Source organism: Hemitrygon akajei, chromosome 4, assembly GCF_048418815.1.
Source record: "Hemitrygon akajei chromosome 4, sHemAka1.3, whole genome shotgun sequence".
NCBI lineage: Eukaryota > Metazoa > Chordata > Chondrichthyes > Myliobatiformes > Dasyatidae > Hemitrygon > Hemitrygon akajei.
Genome location: NC_133127.1, coordinates 55,306,180 through 55,324,043, shown reverse-complemented (window position 1 = coordinate 55,324,043; position 17,864 = coordinate 55,306,180). Strand labels below are relative to the sequence as shown.

The 17,864-nt window shown below is 38.4% G+C and overlaps 1 protein-coding gene across 5 annotated transcripts in view; it reads right to left on the bottom strand.

Moving 5' to 3' along the window:
• The window catches only part of LOC140726361 (serine/threonine-protein kinase 32B-like), a 291,326-nt gene that overhangs the window by 78,769 nt on the left and 194,693 nt on the right, over nt 1-17,864 (bottom strand). For all 5 annotated transcript variants that reach the window (XM_073042634.1, XM_073042632.1, XM_073042636.1 and 2 more), the window contains 2 exons: nt 8,354-8,391; nt 680-769 (listed from right to left, as the gene is read on the bottom strand). In XM_073042634.1, coding sequence (XP_072898735.1) covers nt 680-769; nt 8,354-8,391 — 128 coding nt within the window. The remainder of the gene's footprint in view (nt 1-679; nt 770-8,353; nt 8,392-17,864) is intronic.

Here is a 17,864-nt window from a genome sequence, read left to right as displayed (position 1 = left end):
TTCCATTACCCTTATAAGCTGTACATTAGATATTGTGAAGTTATTCACCCAGATTTAGGATCATGTTATATTGTGCTTCTAAATTTGAATACATTATAATTGTGCCCAAGACTAATAACTTGAGATTAATTGAGCTGGCTTTCTGCTGTAATGAAAAATATTAGAAGTTCTCAACAGGTTAGTCAAAATTGTAGAGAGTTAAGCAGTTTATGCTTCAACTCAAAATATTCATCAATTCAGATGAAAAGCTTATTGACCTAAAGTACAAACTGTTTCTCTCTTTTCTGATGCTGTTTAACCTTCTGAGTACTTGCAGCATTATCAGTTTTATTTTGGATTTTTGACACCTGCTGTACTTTGGTTTTGGATTATAGGTTATGTTGAAATGTTTTCCATTTTCACTACTCTCAACCTTAAATTAATGAAATCAGTAATTAAATGACCATATTAAGCAATCAGTTTAAAATATCCATTGCAATCAATGTTGTCCACAGTTCAGGCTCAAAATCATAATTTTACAAATATTATTTCATCATATTTAACTGGAGTATATGCTGAATAAAATAATATTTTTTGATTCAATGTCTTATTTTGAATTCCTTCACTTCTTCTAGAAATCAAGTCTTTAATAATGAATCTATATTATCATTACTACTGCTGGCTTCTTAAGGTTGCTTACCCATGTAAGGCTTTGTCCCAGCCATTGATGTGGCTTTCTCAGAATCCTTCACCACTGTTGCTATGTTGAAATCAGTGATGTGAACATGCCCTTTAAAAAAAATAATAATTTACTGGTAAACTCTCATTAAAAATACAAATGATGCCTAGAAGAGAGTGCACACTTCAGTCAACAATATTGAACAATATCAGTAACCATATTGCAGAAGAGTGGTCTATAGTCAAGTTTGAAAAATAAACAAATAAGAGTTGGATGAATTAGATGTTATATGGATTTTGAAATTTGTTTGGAAAATGCAAGTTTCTAATCAAATTATTGTCTGAGATTTGCGAACACTAAGTCCCAGAATTAGTGTTCACATAATTTTCAGAGCATTAACTGGATGCCATTCTACATAGGCCCTATGCCTGTTCAGTTCATAATGCTATGAAACTCCAGGAATAATGTCTTAAGCACATTCCAAATCTATTTGTTTCACAGGAGTACCAGGATTTTTTTCATTAACAGACATGATACTTTTAATAAGTGAACTTGTATTTGAAAATTATGGATACAAAGAGCATGCTGATAATTCATGGAAGTCTTTGCTTTAATGGAAATTGGTTAGAGAAAATATTTGCAATAATATAAAAGCTAATAGCCTGAAACATCATATAAAATTCCTTTTTCCAACATTACAAACGGTTAAAGAGTTTTGAAATCATCTAAACTCAGTTTTCTTGTTAGCAACATGCTACCTTTTCTTAACACATAATTTCCATCCAAGTTTTGCTAACAAAGTAATTGGAACTGCTTCATTCACAAATTTTAAGTTAAAAATGCACCAGTTTAAAATATATGCACAGATGCAGGTAGAAGAAAATAACAAGCTTTTCATTGATGTTTAACAACATTTTGATCATTGTTCTTCCTTCAAAAATTAATTGAACGCCAGGAAAAAAATAATATTCTGAAATGAGATAAATTGAGTTCATAAATAAAACACTGATAGTTCGACAAATAATGCCTTATACTTCAGCTTCAATGCAGTAGCTTGAGCAGTACATGGGAAAAGTTTGAACTTTTACTAAAGTAGCCACAGAGAAGTCAGGTTCACAAACAAGAGAATATCTACAGATGCTGGAAATCTGAGCAACACACACAAAGTGTTTGAGAAACGCAGCAGGCCAGGCAGCGTCTATGGAAAAGAGTACAGTTGATGTTTCGGGCCAAAACCCTGCAGCAGGACTTATGTCCCTGCTTGTCGAGGAACTCAGACTAGTTTTCTCTACATGTTAGTAGCACAGATGTCAACCCGGTGAACACCTCTGTTTCTTTATTCAATGTATTATTTTCTAGCCATATTCAGATTTTAACAAGTCTCTTATTGCAAATCCATTCTTTGGTCTTTGGCTTTAAATATACAGTGCCATGCATCATTCATTTTTAATATTTCAAATCGTGAACCATTTTAATAAGAGCATCTATAAAAAGACATCTGCTCATGGCCCACACAATCTAATGTCAGTGTAAAATGGGGCATTTTTATTACAGATTAGAATTGTTGCCTTTTTTTGGTTTTGCATTTAATCTGCTATTATACTTAATTTGATGGTTATACTTCTATAAGCTCTCCTTTTGGAATAGGGTGTGCAGTTGATCTGCATAAATGTAAATCACTGACACATCCTCTATGCAACTAACACTTCCACAAAGCAATATGCGGCTATTTAAATTGATCTGATGGATTTATCTTCGTCGTCTATTCTTCACCAAAGAGACAAAAGATGCATCAAAATTCAGTTGAATAATGCATTTTATAGTGTGCATTTGAATATCCTTTTCGTTTCAGACTGAAACATGATAATGGCACTTTACAGATAGATGTTTTATGTCACTGCAGAAATTCTACTGGGCTCAGGCATTGTGGGTCACCTTTGTGCTCTTATGATTTTTGTGTCATGTATGTGGAATGAAATGAATCTAAAGTAATTCTCTTTTGGAGCTTTATTGGTAATTGTAGATTGATTTGCACCAAGCAATCATATTAAAGCAGTTATGAAAGCAAGTGAAAAGAATTTCAAAGGCAGCATCACAAGTAGACATTTTGGTGAAAATTTTCTTTAGTACACTAGCTTTTGTCAGTCAGGGCACTGAGTATAGGAGTTGGGACAATATGTTGCAGCTGCATGCGAGGCTGCATTTGGATACTCTGCAGAGTTTTGGTTACCCTTTTTAGGAAAGTAGCGGCTATACTGGAAAAAATGCAGGAAAAAAATAATGAGGATGTTGCCAGGACCAGAGGGCTTATAGTTAAGCTAAAAATTGAGTCACACAGATAAGGTGGATGGTAGCAGTCTTTTCACTGGGGTAGGAGAATCCAAACTAGGGGTATAGTTTTAGGGTGAGGGGGACAATTTTTAAAAGGAACCTGAGCGGCAACTTATTCACCCAGGGGGTGGTGAGTATATGGGATGGGTTGCCAGGGGAAGTGGTCAATGTAGGTGCAACAGTATCATTTAAGAAGCACTTGGTTTGGTACATGGAGAGTGGAGCTTGGAGTGATATGGACCAAAACCAGGAAACTGGGGTCTAGCTAGGCAGCAATGTGGTTGGCAAGAGCTAGTTTGTGACTATATCTGTGCTGAGAAGTTCTCCAAAACAACTCTAGAGCATGGTAAGATCTACTGATTATGGATGTGTTTCTTTGTAAACAATCCTATCTACTGTAGAATGGACCAAGAGCATCTTGCAATGACATCTACCCTACTATCTAGGTATTTACTTATGCATTTTCATTCTGTTGCCTTATATGAAGAAAACTTTATTTATTGTGTTGAAATTTATTCTCTTTTGTATTGTGACACGCACCCATTATCAATGGCTCAGATGTACTAATGTGACTATTGTTTGGCCAGTGCTATACAACCCAGACAATACATCATAAAACCATAAGACATAGAAGCAGAATTAGCCCGTTCGCCCATCAAGTCTGCTGCACCATTTCATCGTGGCTGATCCATTCCCTTCTCAACCCCACTATCCTGTCTTCTTGCCATATCCTTTCATGCCCTGACTAATCAGGAACCTATCAACCTCTGCATTAAATGCACCCAGTGACCTGGCCTCCACAGCAGTCTGTGGCAATAAATTCCACAGATTCACCACCCGCTGGCTAAAGAAATGCATCCTCATCTCTGATCTAATTGTATGTCCCTATACTTTGAGGTTGCGCCCTCTGGTCCTAGACTCCCCAACCAAAGGAAACATCCTCTTCACATCCACTCTATCCAGGCCTTTCAATATTCGCCTACTTTCAATGAGATTTGCCCCCACCATTATTTTAAATTCCAGCAGGTACAGGCCCAAAACCTCCAATTGCCGCTCATATGATAACTCTTTCATTCCCAGAATCATTCTCATGAACCTCCTCTGAACCCTCTCCAATGTCAGCAAATCCTTTCTTAAAAATGGGTGTCTGACACTTAGCTGGAGGGACTCTTGCAAAGCATGAGGCTCTCCTAGATATCCTCACCTCTGTCATTCAGACTATGATAGAACCCTGCAGTGAAAAGCCAGCTTCCAGCAGTTTCCCAGTAACTAGCTTGGGAAGTTTGGGTGCTGAACCTGCCCGTGGTTAGACCTAGTGAAGATTTAGTGACTCCACTCATTTCAAAAGGGAAGAACAGCTCCGAGGGAGAAGAACAAGTTTCAGCCCATTTACAATTTCTGAATCATTAGTTGATTTAAATGTTTTGAATTCCATTGTTCAAATGTTTTCAAATATTTTTATAAGTTTTAAAACATATGTTCAGTATTTTCAATATGAATTACTTTAAACAAATAATAGTAGGCTTATTTTTTGAACATCAGAAACATTAACAAATGAAATTTCTTGCCTAATGGGTTGTGAACTTAACTAATAGTAAATTGTCCTTTCCTATAACTAAATAAATTGCTGTTTTGGACAAATGTGCCCTGCAAAATTTCAAGATATGACAACAAAAGGAAAATGTTTCATCCCTGGACTAATTTGGCTATTGGTCAAGAGAATGCAGTGAAGATGTGACCAATTACACTACAAGATCAGAAGGACATTTTGTAGCAAAATTGAGAAAAGTGGATCCAGCCTTTTTAATGATTTCTTGGAGAACATTTAACTGATTAGAAATGGCAACCTTAAAAGAAATCCTCACTGTCATTATTCCATCCTTTTTTTCAGTGATGCTATAAGATAAAGAAAGTATGCATATATGATTAGATTATTTCTTTCTAACAGATAAATTTACACAAAATTTATCCAACCAAAGTAATCCAGTTCTTTTGATGTTTGGAGCCTTGCCATTAGAGGATTTGAACCAAGATGGGACCACTATATTTCACTTCAAAATCAATTGTTGCAAATCAAATTGATTTCTCTTTTGGACATTTACAATTTAAGCTTAATCTAATGTTGCATTTTTCAAATGTTTTCCCTTAATAGTGTCTGATTCAATTAATCTACTGGTGATGAATATGACATCTGAAGTAGAAGTTGCAGATTCAACAGAATTGATTTCTATTGGGATTGCATTGTACGAGAGGAACAGAGTATATGAATGTGCTGGATTGTATTTCTTTTGTCTTTTATTTTAACAAAGCCATTAAATAACTTGCAAATAAATCCAATCACACTTTGAAATACAACCAAAATACATTCTAGAAACGTTCCTAGATACTATTAATAAGCCATATGAATTTTAATTCCAATTTTTTATTCCATGTTGGAGACAAAGTGCAGAAAAATATATAATTTTGTGAATCCAACTTTGTTAATGTAAATCAAATAAAAAATAATTTATTTGAAATTAACCTTCTTAGGGACAAAGAAGGAGTAATTAATTTTTGCCCAATAAAATGAAATGTACACATCCAAAGGTACTTGTTGGATTTACTCAATCCAGTTCACATGCTTTCATTGACCTTAATTCAACCAATGTTACCGTAGATTGGCACAGAGTTTTTGCGCCAGTAATCAAAGAGGAAGATCATTTGGATAAGTAACTGTATACAATTCTCCAACTAATAAATGGAGATGTTGAAGAAGAAAATATTATATCAATTAAATACACATGTCTGAACATCCTATTCCCCAGTTAATTATAATTGATTAACATATTAAGAAGAATATTGATTAACTTTATTCCTCTATGTGTATAATATGTTTGTCTATCATTATTTCATAGTACATTTTTGATGATAAATTTTGGGAGTAATCTTTGATTTCTGATGTAAAATGTAATTTGTATACCTCTTCTTCCTGTTCATTATTAAGGTGAAATTACAGACCTTTTCATTCGCTAGATCATTTGCATCTTACCTTTTCTTTCTTTAGAGAATATGGTACACTTAGTTTATGTACTACAGAATATAATTGTCATTTATTTGAAAAAAAATATTGTCTATGCTGAATATCCAATGCTAACTAAACTCTTCAGAATTTCAGAATAATTTCTCTTCCATTAATTCCACCAGCCTACAATACCTAATATGTTAAATGAACTGTATTCATTGAGTTAATCCAAGCACTACTTTCTTCAGTGTGACCACATGAGCCACCGCTTCTTAAATGTCAACATTATCTTTCAGCGGCAGCTGGTGACCTTTTTGACAGGTGAAGCACAGCTATATAAGACTAACCACCAGCATGTTACCATGGCAATAGGACATTCACCAATGTGAAATTTGTTTTATTATTTTTTGTCCAGTGTTTTTTTTCATTATACGAAGAGAGTCTGGTCAAAAGAACAGGATAGAGTAATTCAAGTAAATAGATGGAAGCAGAGGAGGCCGCTTCTCCAAAGCCAGTGCTTTTTTGTTTTTCTTCTGCTCTATAATCAGATCAGAATCCTTGATCCTGGTCTGTGTGCTGTCATCTCAAGCCTCTGTGCAGCTCTCTCCTGACCCTAGCCCTGGTCTTGTTGCAGTCTCACCATTTACCTTGTAGTACTTCTGTGGTAACCCATCACAGCCTGCTATCCTGCTCCTTGAACCTCTCTCTTATATATAATATATATATATATATATATATATATATATATACACACACACACACACACACACACACACACACACACACACACACACACACACACACACACACACACACACACACACACACACACACACACACACACACACACACACACACACACACACACACACACACCATCCCATCATTAACCTTACATCTTATGTCTTCTTTTGTTACTCGTTGGCAGAATCCGCTTCAGCCCTGAATGAAGACATGTATTACTCCTTTTTATTTTAAATCACAGTCCTCTCATCTTCAGTATCACAGAGAGTCAGAAAGGATGCCTGCAGCAGTGCAGAAGTTTCAACCTTACTACACTCCACTTCCTACATCACCACCATGTCTGGGCTTTCAAGACTAGCCATATTTTTAGCTTTCATACTTTAGCATTTAGACAAATCTTATTACCTTGTGGGATAACTTGTAAATTATTAGGATGCTTTATCGATGCTGTTTACCAATATTCGCTATGCTTTATCTGAGGGCTTTAGTGCTTGTAACTGATGTCTGCCCTATCTCCCTACTACACAGCAAACAATAAAATATTTTGTACTAATTTGGTCTTTGCAACCTTACTTGGTTATATTTCCTCATCCCCTTTAGCTATGTTATTACAAGTTACCAAGCTATTTTGGAAAATAGTCTTATAAATAAAATATTCTTTTTCTTTACACCATAATTCTGAAAAACAAATGGATTTTTTATGAATGCTTGTTTGAAAGGAAACAAAATATCATAGTTTCCATTGAACTTACTTCTCTTTCTAATCCATTACCCCAATAAACTGTACATTAGGTGCAGCCATAGTGAGATTATTCATCAGAGTTTAGGATTTTATCTTGTGGATCCAATTTAGAAGACATGCTAGAGATGAACATATGACAACTAATCAAAAAGTTATTGAGCCAGCATTCATTATAATGAAAATGGTGGTAAATTCTCAACAGGTTAGGAAGCATTTACAGAGAGTGAAACAGTTACTGGTTCAGTTCAAGCATTCACCATTTTTCAACGGTCATGGCATAAAATATTACCTAATTCTCTACTTACAGATGCTGCCTTACCTCTATGGATAGAATCTGAAGATTATCTTTCGAAGTTGGGAATTTAAAGCAAGGTACATCACTGAGTATATTTTTAAATAAAACACTAATATTATCTGTAATGTTAAAGGAGGTACTTTAATGTTTAGTTACAATCTACAAATAAAATGCTACCAACTGGTAACAGATCAGTTTTACTCTGTTGGAGAGTCACTGAATTCCTCAGGCAGTGGCGGAGGGTAAAAAACAAAGAGACATAGCAAGCAGTCATCTACATAGATTGGAAAGACTATTACATTGAGAAAAGGTTGCAAGAAATCTAGAAATCAATAGAGCTATCCAACATTGTTTTGTTTAGGTAAATCAGAACAAGACACCAATGTACACAAGCATCTCATGTTCAATAGTTATATTATTCCACAAACCATGATGCTTTGTGACTCTTTAAAAATATTGCTCAACATATTTAGTCATTGTGAAATAACTTGACTGTAAGGATACATAATAGTCTTTTCAAAAAAGGCATTTGAAGAAACATATTACAAAAGACACAGGCATATACAAGTATAAGCAACTTACCATGTTCATCAAGAAGAATGTTGTCAGGTTTGATATCCCTAAAAGAAAATGAAAAGAGTTTCTTAATTATTTTCTTTAATTACATTTCTGCTATTCCCATCTCTACAATGAAAGTAATGCCAAGCTATTATGTATCATGCCAGATTTGAAAACCTTACTGAAAATTGCATCTGTGTTTTGGGTGCACTTGATATTTCATCTATGGAATTTGATACTGGAGCAATTCTTTTTAATGGGCTCTATTTTTAAATCTGTTTCATTTCTACTTGCAGTTTGTAATTGCTTCACAACAGAATTTTTAAAACAAGTTTTAATTCATGAATAAATAAATTTTCTTTCAGTGAAATCCAACAGTGCACATTTAATAAAAAATATATATTTAAATTATTCCTACTAACAACAGCAGGACTACAAAAATATTGTTCTTTTTTTTCAACTTTAGAGGATTTATCATACCTAAACTATCTTTATAGGAAATTAAAATGGGCTTTGAAGCAGAATTTGACAGAATCCTGTCGATACCCCATTGTACTCTACAACATGCTTCTAAACTATCCAGAGCTAACCTTTGTGCATTTGTACACTTACACTTACTAACCCACTTTTCCATTTCTTCAGCCAAATCATTTATTAAAATCACAAAGAGCAAGGATCAGAAATCAGATCCCTGTGGAACACCACTAGTCACAACTTCAGGACAGGATACATCACATCTGCTGCCACCCTCTGCCTACTGTGAGCGAGCCAATTCTGAATCCATGCAACCACATTTCCTTAAATCCCATGCCTCCTGACTTTCTGAATGAGTCTCCCATGGGGAACTGCCTTACCAAAATCCATATCCATGGCTCTACCTTCATGAATTTGTTTTGCCACTTCCGTGAAGAATTCAGTCAGGTTTGTGAAGTATGATTTGCCCCTCACAAAACCATGCTGGCTATCCTTAATCAGACTATGCTTCTCCAAATACTCGTAAATTCCTGTCTCTAAAAATCCTCTCAGTAGTTTACCACTACTGATGTAAGACTCACTGGTCTAAAATTCCCGGGGTAATTCCTATTGATTTTCTTGAACAAAGCAACATTTGCCATCCTCCAATCTTCTGGTACTCCAAAGGCCAGTGAGTTTGCAAAGATCATCGCCAAAGGTGCAGCAGTCTCTTCCCTCACTTCCTGTAATAACCAGGGGTACATCCCATCTGGAGGAAGAGTTTATATACTCAACATTTGCAAATAACCTTCACTCTAACATGTTTTGCAACACCTAGCCCCCATCTTTAGATAACTGACAGACAGGAGGAAAGTGACTAATCTCCCCTTCAATAATTGAACTCTAAAATCAATTATATTCTCCATACTACAAATATTATCCATACACCTATACTTTCCTTGCCTTTCTTGCTGTGTAATTTAACAAAGCTATATTAAATATTGAGTGGCAGGGTGGACATATGTCTCTACCAAAGGAAATGTAAGGCACTCCTTCCCTCTGCTGATGTGCAGGTCACCGTTGGGCACGTGTAGCACCTGCTTGGCTTCCCTGTTCAAAGTCACATGAAGCCTTGGGAGCAGGTGGTGCATGTCACAAGTCCTGGTTATGCACCACTGACACCAGGCAGACAAACTCGGAAGAGTATTGGTAATGACTGGGATCACCCGTCTTGTAAAGGCACTGCTTGGAAGGTGGCAATGGCAAACCACTTCTGCAGAAAAGTTTGCCAAGAACCATCCTGGACAAAAAGACCACGATCACCCACATCATATTGCAGGCCACATAATGATAATGATGTTAGATCTATTCAACCTTGCAGGACACAGAGGCTCTTAAAAACTCACAGATGATGCCTGTCAGGCCCATTTAGTTACACGTGTAATTCACAATAAATCTAAGTCAGTTCAGATATGCAGAACAGTACAGTAGGTATTGTCCACTCAGTGCTATTTCTGGGCATCAGACATCTTTTAGTGAGCATCTACTACAGAAATACTCATCTGTAAAAACTGAGGGATTGTCAGTCACAAGACTCTGCAGTTCATGTGAAACCACTATACATATGAGAAAGAAGCTTTGAGAAACAACAGTGAGACTCCCTAGTTCTCTGTCATCTGTAATGTAAGTTTTTTGTTAGGACAGATCGTACCAGCTGAGGTAATGAAATGCCTGAAGAAGCTTAATGATCTCACCAGGTTAGGTAAGCTAGGAGGTCATCTGTCAAAATTCAAAATTCAACGTAACTTTATTATCAAAGTACATATATCACTATATACAACCCTGAGATTCATTTTCTTGCAGGCATACACAGTAAATCCAAGAAACACAATAGAATCAATGAAAGACCGCACCCAACAGGATGGACAAACGACTAATGTACAAAATACAACATACTGTGCAAATACCAAAGAAAAATAATAGTAATAATAAATAAATAATCAATATCAAGAATATGAGATGAAGTATCCTTGAAAGTGAGTCCATAGATTGTGGCAACAGTTCAGTGATGAGGCGAGTGAAGATGAGTAAAGTTATTGCCTCTGGGATCATTATCAACAAGCTTACAATTTACAATCATCTTTTCCTCATTAAATGCCTTATCATCTGGTTTGCTCTTTCACATCCAGTGCTACACCTGTAAATATTTATTCAGTGATATCCATGTTTGAAGTTATCACAATCCTTACAATATGAAACCAGTTGCCATGAAGTGGTTGCATTTAATGATAAATGAAATTCATGTTCATCTTTTCGCGTCTATGTTTTTGTCAAGGCTGCACCAGCTGAAAAAGCCCTGTGCTAGGTGATAGTTATCACTTAAAGTATATGTAATGGGAGAATGAATCTGGGGCTGATGATATTTTTACAAAACCACTGAAGAACAGCAAAGTGTAAATGCTTTTACATAACATATTGCTTTAGTGCAATACGAGATAGGTAAGGGTGTTAGCATTACCCATGGATGTATGAAAATATAAAAATTGCTTTCACCGTAGAAGCACAGATTGGGTAGAAATATTCTGCTGGCTGGGAAGTATTTGTGGAAAGAGAAGCTGTATTAAAATTTCAGTTCAGTGAGTCTTCATCAGAATTGGGAAGGAGAGAAAGAATCAGAATCAGACTTTAATCACCAAGTACCTATGCACATACAAGGAATTTACTTCCGGCAGATGTTGTCTCTCTGCTCATAACAATAATAATGATAAATATAAATGAAAATATAGATTATACATACAGGTAGTGCAATCCAAGTAATAGTTAGCCGACAGTTAACCGGCAGTTAACTGTTCAGCAAAGTGACCGCAGTAGGGAAAAAACTTCTCCAGTGCCGATTAGTCTTAGTCTGGAGGGATCTGAAGCGCCTACCAGACGGAAGCAGATCAAACAGTCCGTGCGCAGGATGGGAGGAGGCCTTTATGATGTTCCCCGCCCTCTTCTTCAACCTGGAAGAGTACAGGTCCGCAATAGAGGGCAGGGAGGCTCCAATGATGCGCTCGGCAGTCCTCACTGTGCGCTGTAGTCTGGTTCTATCCTGCTTGGTGGTGGCTCCAAACCACACAGTTTAAAATTGGAGAGGAAGAAAATTATTTTAAGCTGGAGAGAATGTGAAGGAGGGATGGATAGGAAAAACACTGAGGTCAGCATTGTTGTGGTGATAAGGTGCTGAGAAAGCAATCTGGTGAATAAATTATCTGGGATTTTTTTCAATCTATCTTCCTTGTTTTAAATTCTGCATCCGGTACATCCTGAAAGTCATATTCCTGACTTGCTAACTGTTTCTCTTTCCACAAAAGCTGCCTGACGTGCTGTGCTTTGAGGATTTTCTGCCTCCCTTGTCCTTCCATAGATGTGTAAGCATGAAGCTGCCGGATATGAACAACTGTGCGGTGATGGTTATGACACCACTAACACATAACTGTAGGCAAGGCCTATGCACTCCAAAACAGGATTTCATTTAGAAATTTGATGTACATTTTGTTTTTTTTAAGGGTTCTGCCTCCATCAAGGTCTGTCAGGGTTTGCTTTATGAGTGCAGGCACAGTTTTAGCCAACAGACTTTCTGAATGCAGTATGTTCAGAGCAAGCAATTTACACAGTGTCTGAAAATAAAGGCTTCAAGTATAAAAACCATGAGAACTGATTAAAGGGAGGTTTCTGTGTGTTGTTCAATACCTGGACTATTAACATGTTGGGCTGTATCATTATAGAACTCCTGAAACTATTTACAATGTTAGTGAACATATTTGAAATCCTACTGACATATACTTTAAACACCATCAGGAATGTAAAGTTAAAATGGTTAGTCGACAACTTTCTCTTGGAAATGCTGTGTCCCTATTCAGGGGCTATTTTTTTTAAGTTAATTTAATAATTTAACAACCATCTGGAACATAGGACCAATGTGAGAGGATAAACAAAGTCACCTGTCCCACACATTCTCACTCACCTAAACAGTCCTTCCAGATAAGGCAGAGATTCACACACACTTCCTTCAACCTTGTCCACTACTTTTGATGCTGGCAATGTGTGTCACTTTCATTAAATTGGTGAGACCATGCAAAGGCCAGGTGACTGGTGTTCTGAGCATCTAAAGACTGTCTGCAATTGGCAGCTGGAGCTCCTGGTTGTGAACAATTTCAGCTCCCCACTGACCTACCTGTCTGTTCTTAGTCTTCTCCACTGAAGGCAAACATAAACTAGAACAATACCTCATATTCCACCTGGGTAATCTACAATCCCATGGTTAAAAACATCGAACTTTCTAGTTTCAGGTAAACTGGTACATTCCTTTCTCTCTCCTTCTCATCCAATCAGATTGACTCACCTCCAGCCCCATTGCTTCTTTCCAACATTCTCCCCCATCACACCAGACTCCTGTTACACAGTTCCTTTCCTCTCTTTTCCAACTGCACATCATTCTTATCTTATCCGGCTCTACACTGTCTCCCTTACTTATCAGATTCCAGAATCTGCAGCTCTTTGTTGTTGCTGTTTATCACCTTTTATCCTCTGTCACTACATTTTCAAAAGTCAGCGCTTCAAGAACGTGGCATCCATCGTTAAGGAGCTCACCACCTGGGACATGCCATCTTCTCATTACTACCATTGGGGAGGAGGTACAGGAGCCTGAAGGCTGACAGTGTTTAGCAACAGCTTCTTCCCCTCTGCCATCATATTTCTATGAACACTACCTCATGTTGCCTCTTTTGCTCTATCTCTGTATCTAATTATTGATGAACTTATAGTAACTTTTTAATGTCTTGATGCCACTAAACAACAAATTTCACGTCATACAGTACATCAATAATAAATCTCATTCCGACATCTCACCATCCTCTTGTCCCACCTGTCTCCATATGCCACTTTCTCTCTCCTTATCCGTCTCTACCTTTCACCCAGCAGCCATACTGTAGTCGCTCATTTCGCACATGCCCATCATCCCACCTCCTGGCTTCCAGGTTCTGCGTCACCTCTTCATGCTGGTTATCTCCCCACTACACTGCAGTCATGATGGAGGGTCTGAAACGCCAACTATCAGTCTACTTCCTCAAGTGCTGCCTGACATCACCGAGTTCCTCAATGCAGCTTTTTTTTAACTTTGCTTCCGATTCCAGCATCTGCAGACTTTTGTGTTTCCAAAATCTCTGGACTCCAGGTAAGATCACCTTGAAACTGAAGAAACGCCTGCACTGGATGATGCATGATCTACGATTTTTCACAATGCTCAGCAAAAGCATATTCCAGTCAAAAGTAAGGACAGTAAGTGTGGGGACAGCCAGCCTTGGATAACTAAAGAAATAAAAGCTCATGTGTACAAAGTCGCAAAGAGTAGTGGGAGACTGGAGGATTGGGAAAACTTTAAATGGCAGAAGAGAGCAACTAAACAAGAAATAAGGAAAGGGAAGATATAGTATGAAAGTAAATTAGCACAAAATATAAAAACAGATAGCAAAAGGTTTTATAAATATATAAAGCGGAAGGTGGCAGCTAAAGTCAGCATAGGTCCCTTGGAAGACAATAAGGGGAAATTGATATTGGGTGAAAAGGAAATGGCTGAGGCATTGAACGACTATCTTGTGTCAGTCTTCACAGTGGAGGACATGTCTAATATGCCAAAGAAGGAAGTTATGGATGAAATGGGAGGTGAGGACCTCGATAAAATCACTGTCACTAAAGAGACAGTGATGACAAACTAGAGGGTCTGAAGATAGATAAGCCCCTGGTCTTGATGGGATACATCCCAGGGTGCTGCAGGAATTGGGAGAGGTTATAGTAGACACATTGGTAATCATTTATCAAAACTCTCTAGACTCGGGGCAGGTCCCAGAGGATTGGAAGACAGCAAATGTCACACCACTTTTTAAAAAAGGATGTAGGCAAAAGACGAGTAACTATAGGCCTGTTAGCTTAACATCTGTAGTCAGGAAAATGCTTGAAGTTGTCATTAAGGAAGAAATAGCTAAACATTTAGAAAGGAGTGGTTCCATTAGACAGACCCAGCATGGATTCAGAAAGTGCAGGTCCTGTTTGACAAACTTACTGGAGTTCTTTGAGGACATAATGAGTGCAATGGATAGAGGGGAACAGGTGGATGTCGTATACTTGGATTTCCAGAAGGCATTCAATAAGGAGCTGCACAAGAGACTTATAAATAAAATACGGATGTGTGGAGTCAGAGGAGGTGTATTGGCATGGATAGTGGATTGGTTAACCAATAGAAGGCAGAGAGTTGGTATAAATGGGTGTTTCTCCGGTTGGCAGTCTGTGGTGAGTGGGGAGCCGTAGGGGTTGGTACTGGGCTCGCAGCTGTTTACCATTTACCTTGATGATTTGGAAGAGGGGACTGAGTGTAGTGTAGGAAAATTTGCTGTTAACACTGAACTATGTGGAAAAACAAATTGTACAGAGGACGTGGAGAGTCGGCAGAGGGATATAGATAGGTTAAGTGAGTGGGCCAAGGTCTGGCAGGTGGAATACAATGTTGGGAAATGCGAGATCATCCACTTTGGAAGGAATATTAGAAGAGCAGATTATTATTTAAATGGTGAAAGATTGCAGCATGCTGTTGTGCAGAGGGACCTGGGAGTGCTTGGCATGAATCGCAATAAGTTAGCTTGCAGGTACAACAGGTTATTAAGAAGGCAAACGGAATGTTGGTCTTCATTGCCAGAGGGATTGAATTCAAGAGCAGGGAGTTCAGGCTGCAACTATACAGGGTACTGGTGAGGCTGCACCTGGAGTACTGTGTGCAGTTCTGTTAATAGACAATAGACAATAGGTGCAGGGGTAGGCCATTCGGCCCTTCTAGCCAGCACTGCCATTCACTGTGATCATGGCTGATCATACACAATCAGTACCCCGTTCCTGCCCTCACCCCATATCCCTTGACCCCGCTATCTATAAGAGCTCTATCTAACTCTCTCTTGAAAGCATCCAGAGACTTGGCCTCCACTGTCTTCTGGGGCAGAGCATTCCACATATCCACCACTCTCTGGGTGAAAAAGTTTTTCAGCATCTCTGTTCTAAATGGCCTACCCCTTATTCTTAAACTGTGGCCTCTAGTTCTGGACTCACCCATCAGCGGGAACATGCTTCCTGCCCCCAGCGTGTCCAATCCCTTAATAATCTTATATGTTTCAATCAGATTCCCTCTCATCCTTCTAAATTCCAGTGTATACAAGCCCAGTCACTCCAATCTTTCAACATATGACAGTCCCGCCATTCCGGGAATTAACCTTGTGAACCTATGCTGCACTCCCTCAATAGCAAGAATGTCCTTCCTCAAATTTGGAGACCAAAACTGCACACAATACTCCAGGTGGGGTCTCACCAGGGCCCTGTACAGCTGCAGAAGGACCTCTTTACTCCTATACTCAATTCCTCTTGTTATAAAGGCCAACATGCCATTAGCTTTCATTGACTGATGTACAAGAACACCTAGATCTCGTTGTACTTCCCCTTTTCCTAACTTGACTCCATTTAGATAGTAATCTGCCTTCCTGTTCTTGCCACCAAAGTGGATAACCTCACATTTATCCACATTAAACTGCATCTGCCATACATTTGCCCACTCACCTAGCCAGTCCAAGTCACCCTGCATTCTCATAACATCCTCCTGACATTTCACACTGCCACCCAGCTTTGTGTCATCGGCAAAATTGCTAATGTTACTTTTAATCCCTTCATCTAAATCATTAATGTATATTGTAAACAGCTGCGGTCCCAGCACTGAACCTTGCGATACCGCACTGGTCACAGCCTGCCATTCTGAAAGGGACCCATTAATCGCTACTCTTTGTTTCCTGTCAGCCAGCCAATTTTCAATCCATGTCAGTACTCTGCCCCCAACACCATGTGCCCTAATTTTGCCCACTAATCTCCTATGTGGGACTTTATCAAAAGCTTTCTGAAAGTCCAGGTACACTACATCCACTGGCTCTCCCTTGTCCATTTTCATAGTTATATCCTCAAAAAACTCCAGAAGATTAGTCAAGCATGACTTTCCCTTCGTAAATCCATGCTGACTCAGACTGATCCTTCTACCACTATCCAAATGTGTCGTAATTTCCTCTTTTCTCTAATTCTTTAATTTCCTAATTCTTCTCTAATTCTTTTAATTTCTCTAATTCTTTTCTTTAAATTCCTCTGTTCTCCATACTTGAGGAAGGATATACTGGCTTTGGAGGCAGTGCAGAGCAGGTTCACCAGGTTGATTCCAGGGATGAAGGGGTTAACCTATGAGGAGAGTTTGAGTCGCCTGGGACTATACTCTCTGGAGTTCAGAAGAATGAGAGGGGATCTTACAGAAACAAACAAAATTTTGAAAGGGATATAAATAAGATAGAAGTAGGAAAGTTTTTTCCATTGGTAGGTGAGACTAGAACTAGGGGACATTTCCTCAAGATTCAGCAGAGCAGATTTAAGACGGAGAAACTGTTTTTCCCAGAGAATGGTGAATCTGTGGAATTCTCTGTCCAGGGAAGCAGTTGAGGCCTCTTCACTAAATATATTTAAGAAACAGTTAGATAGGTTTTTACATAGTAAGGGAATTAAGGGTAATGGAGAAAAGGCAGATAGATGGAGCTGAGGTTACAGACAGATCAGCCATGATCTTATTGAATGGTGGGGCAGGCTCGATGGGCCGGATGGCCTACTCCTGCTCCTATTTCTTATGATCTTATGTAATACTGCTAGGATAAACAATGTCAATGGTTCTTCCATGCCGGCATTCCCAGTGCTGAGGCTCTGATTGTACCCAGTCAGCTATGCTGGGTAAGCTATGTCATTCATGTGCAAACACGAGGAAATCTGCAGATGCTGGAAATTCAAACAACAACACACACAAAATGCTGGTAGAACACAGCAGGCTAGGCAGCATCTATAGGGAGAAGCGCTGTCAACGTTTCGGGCCGAGACCCTTCGTCAGGACTAACCAAAAGGAAAGATAGTAAGAGATTTGAAAGTAGTGGGGGGAGGGGGAAATGCGAAATGATAGGAGAAGACCGGAGGGGGTGGGATG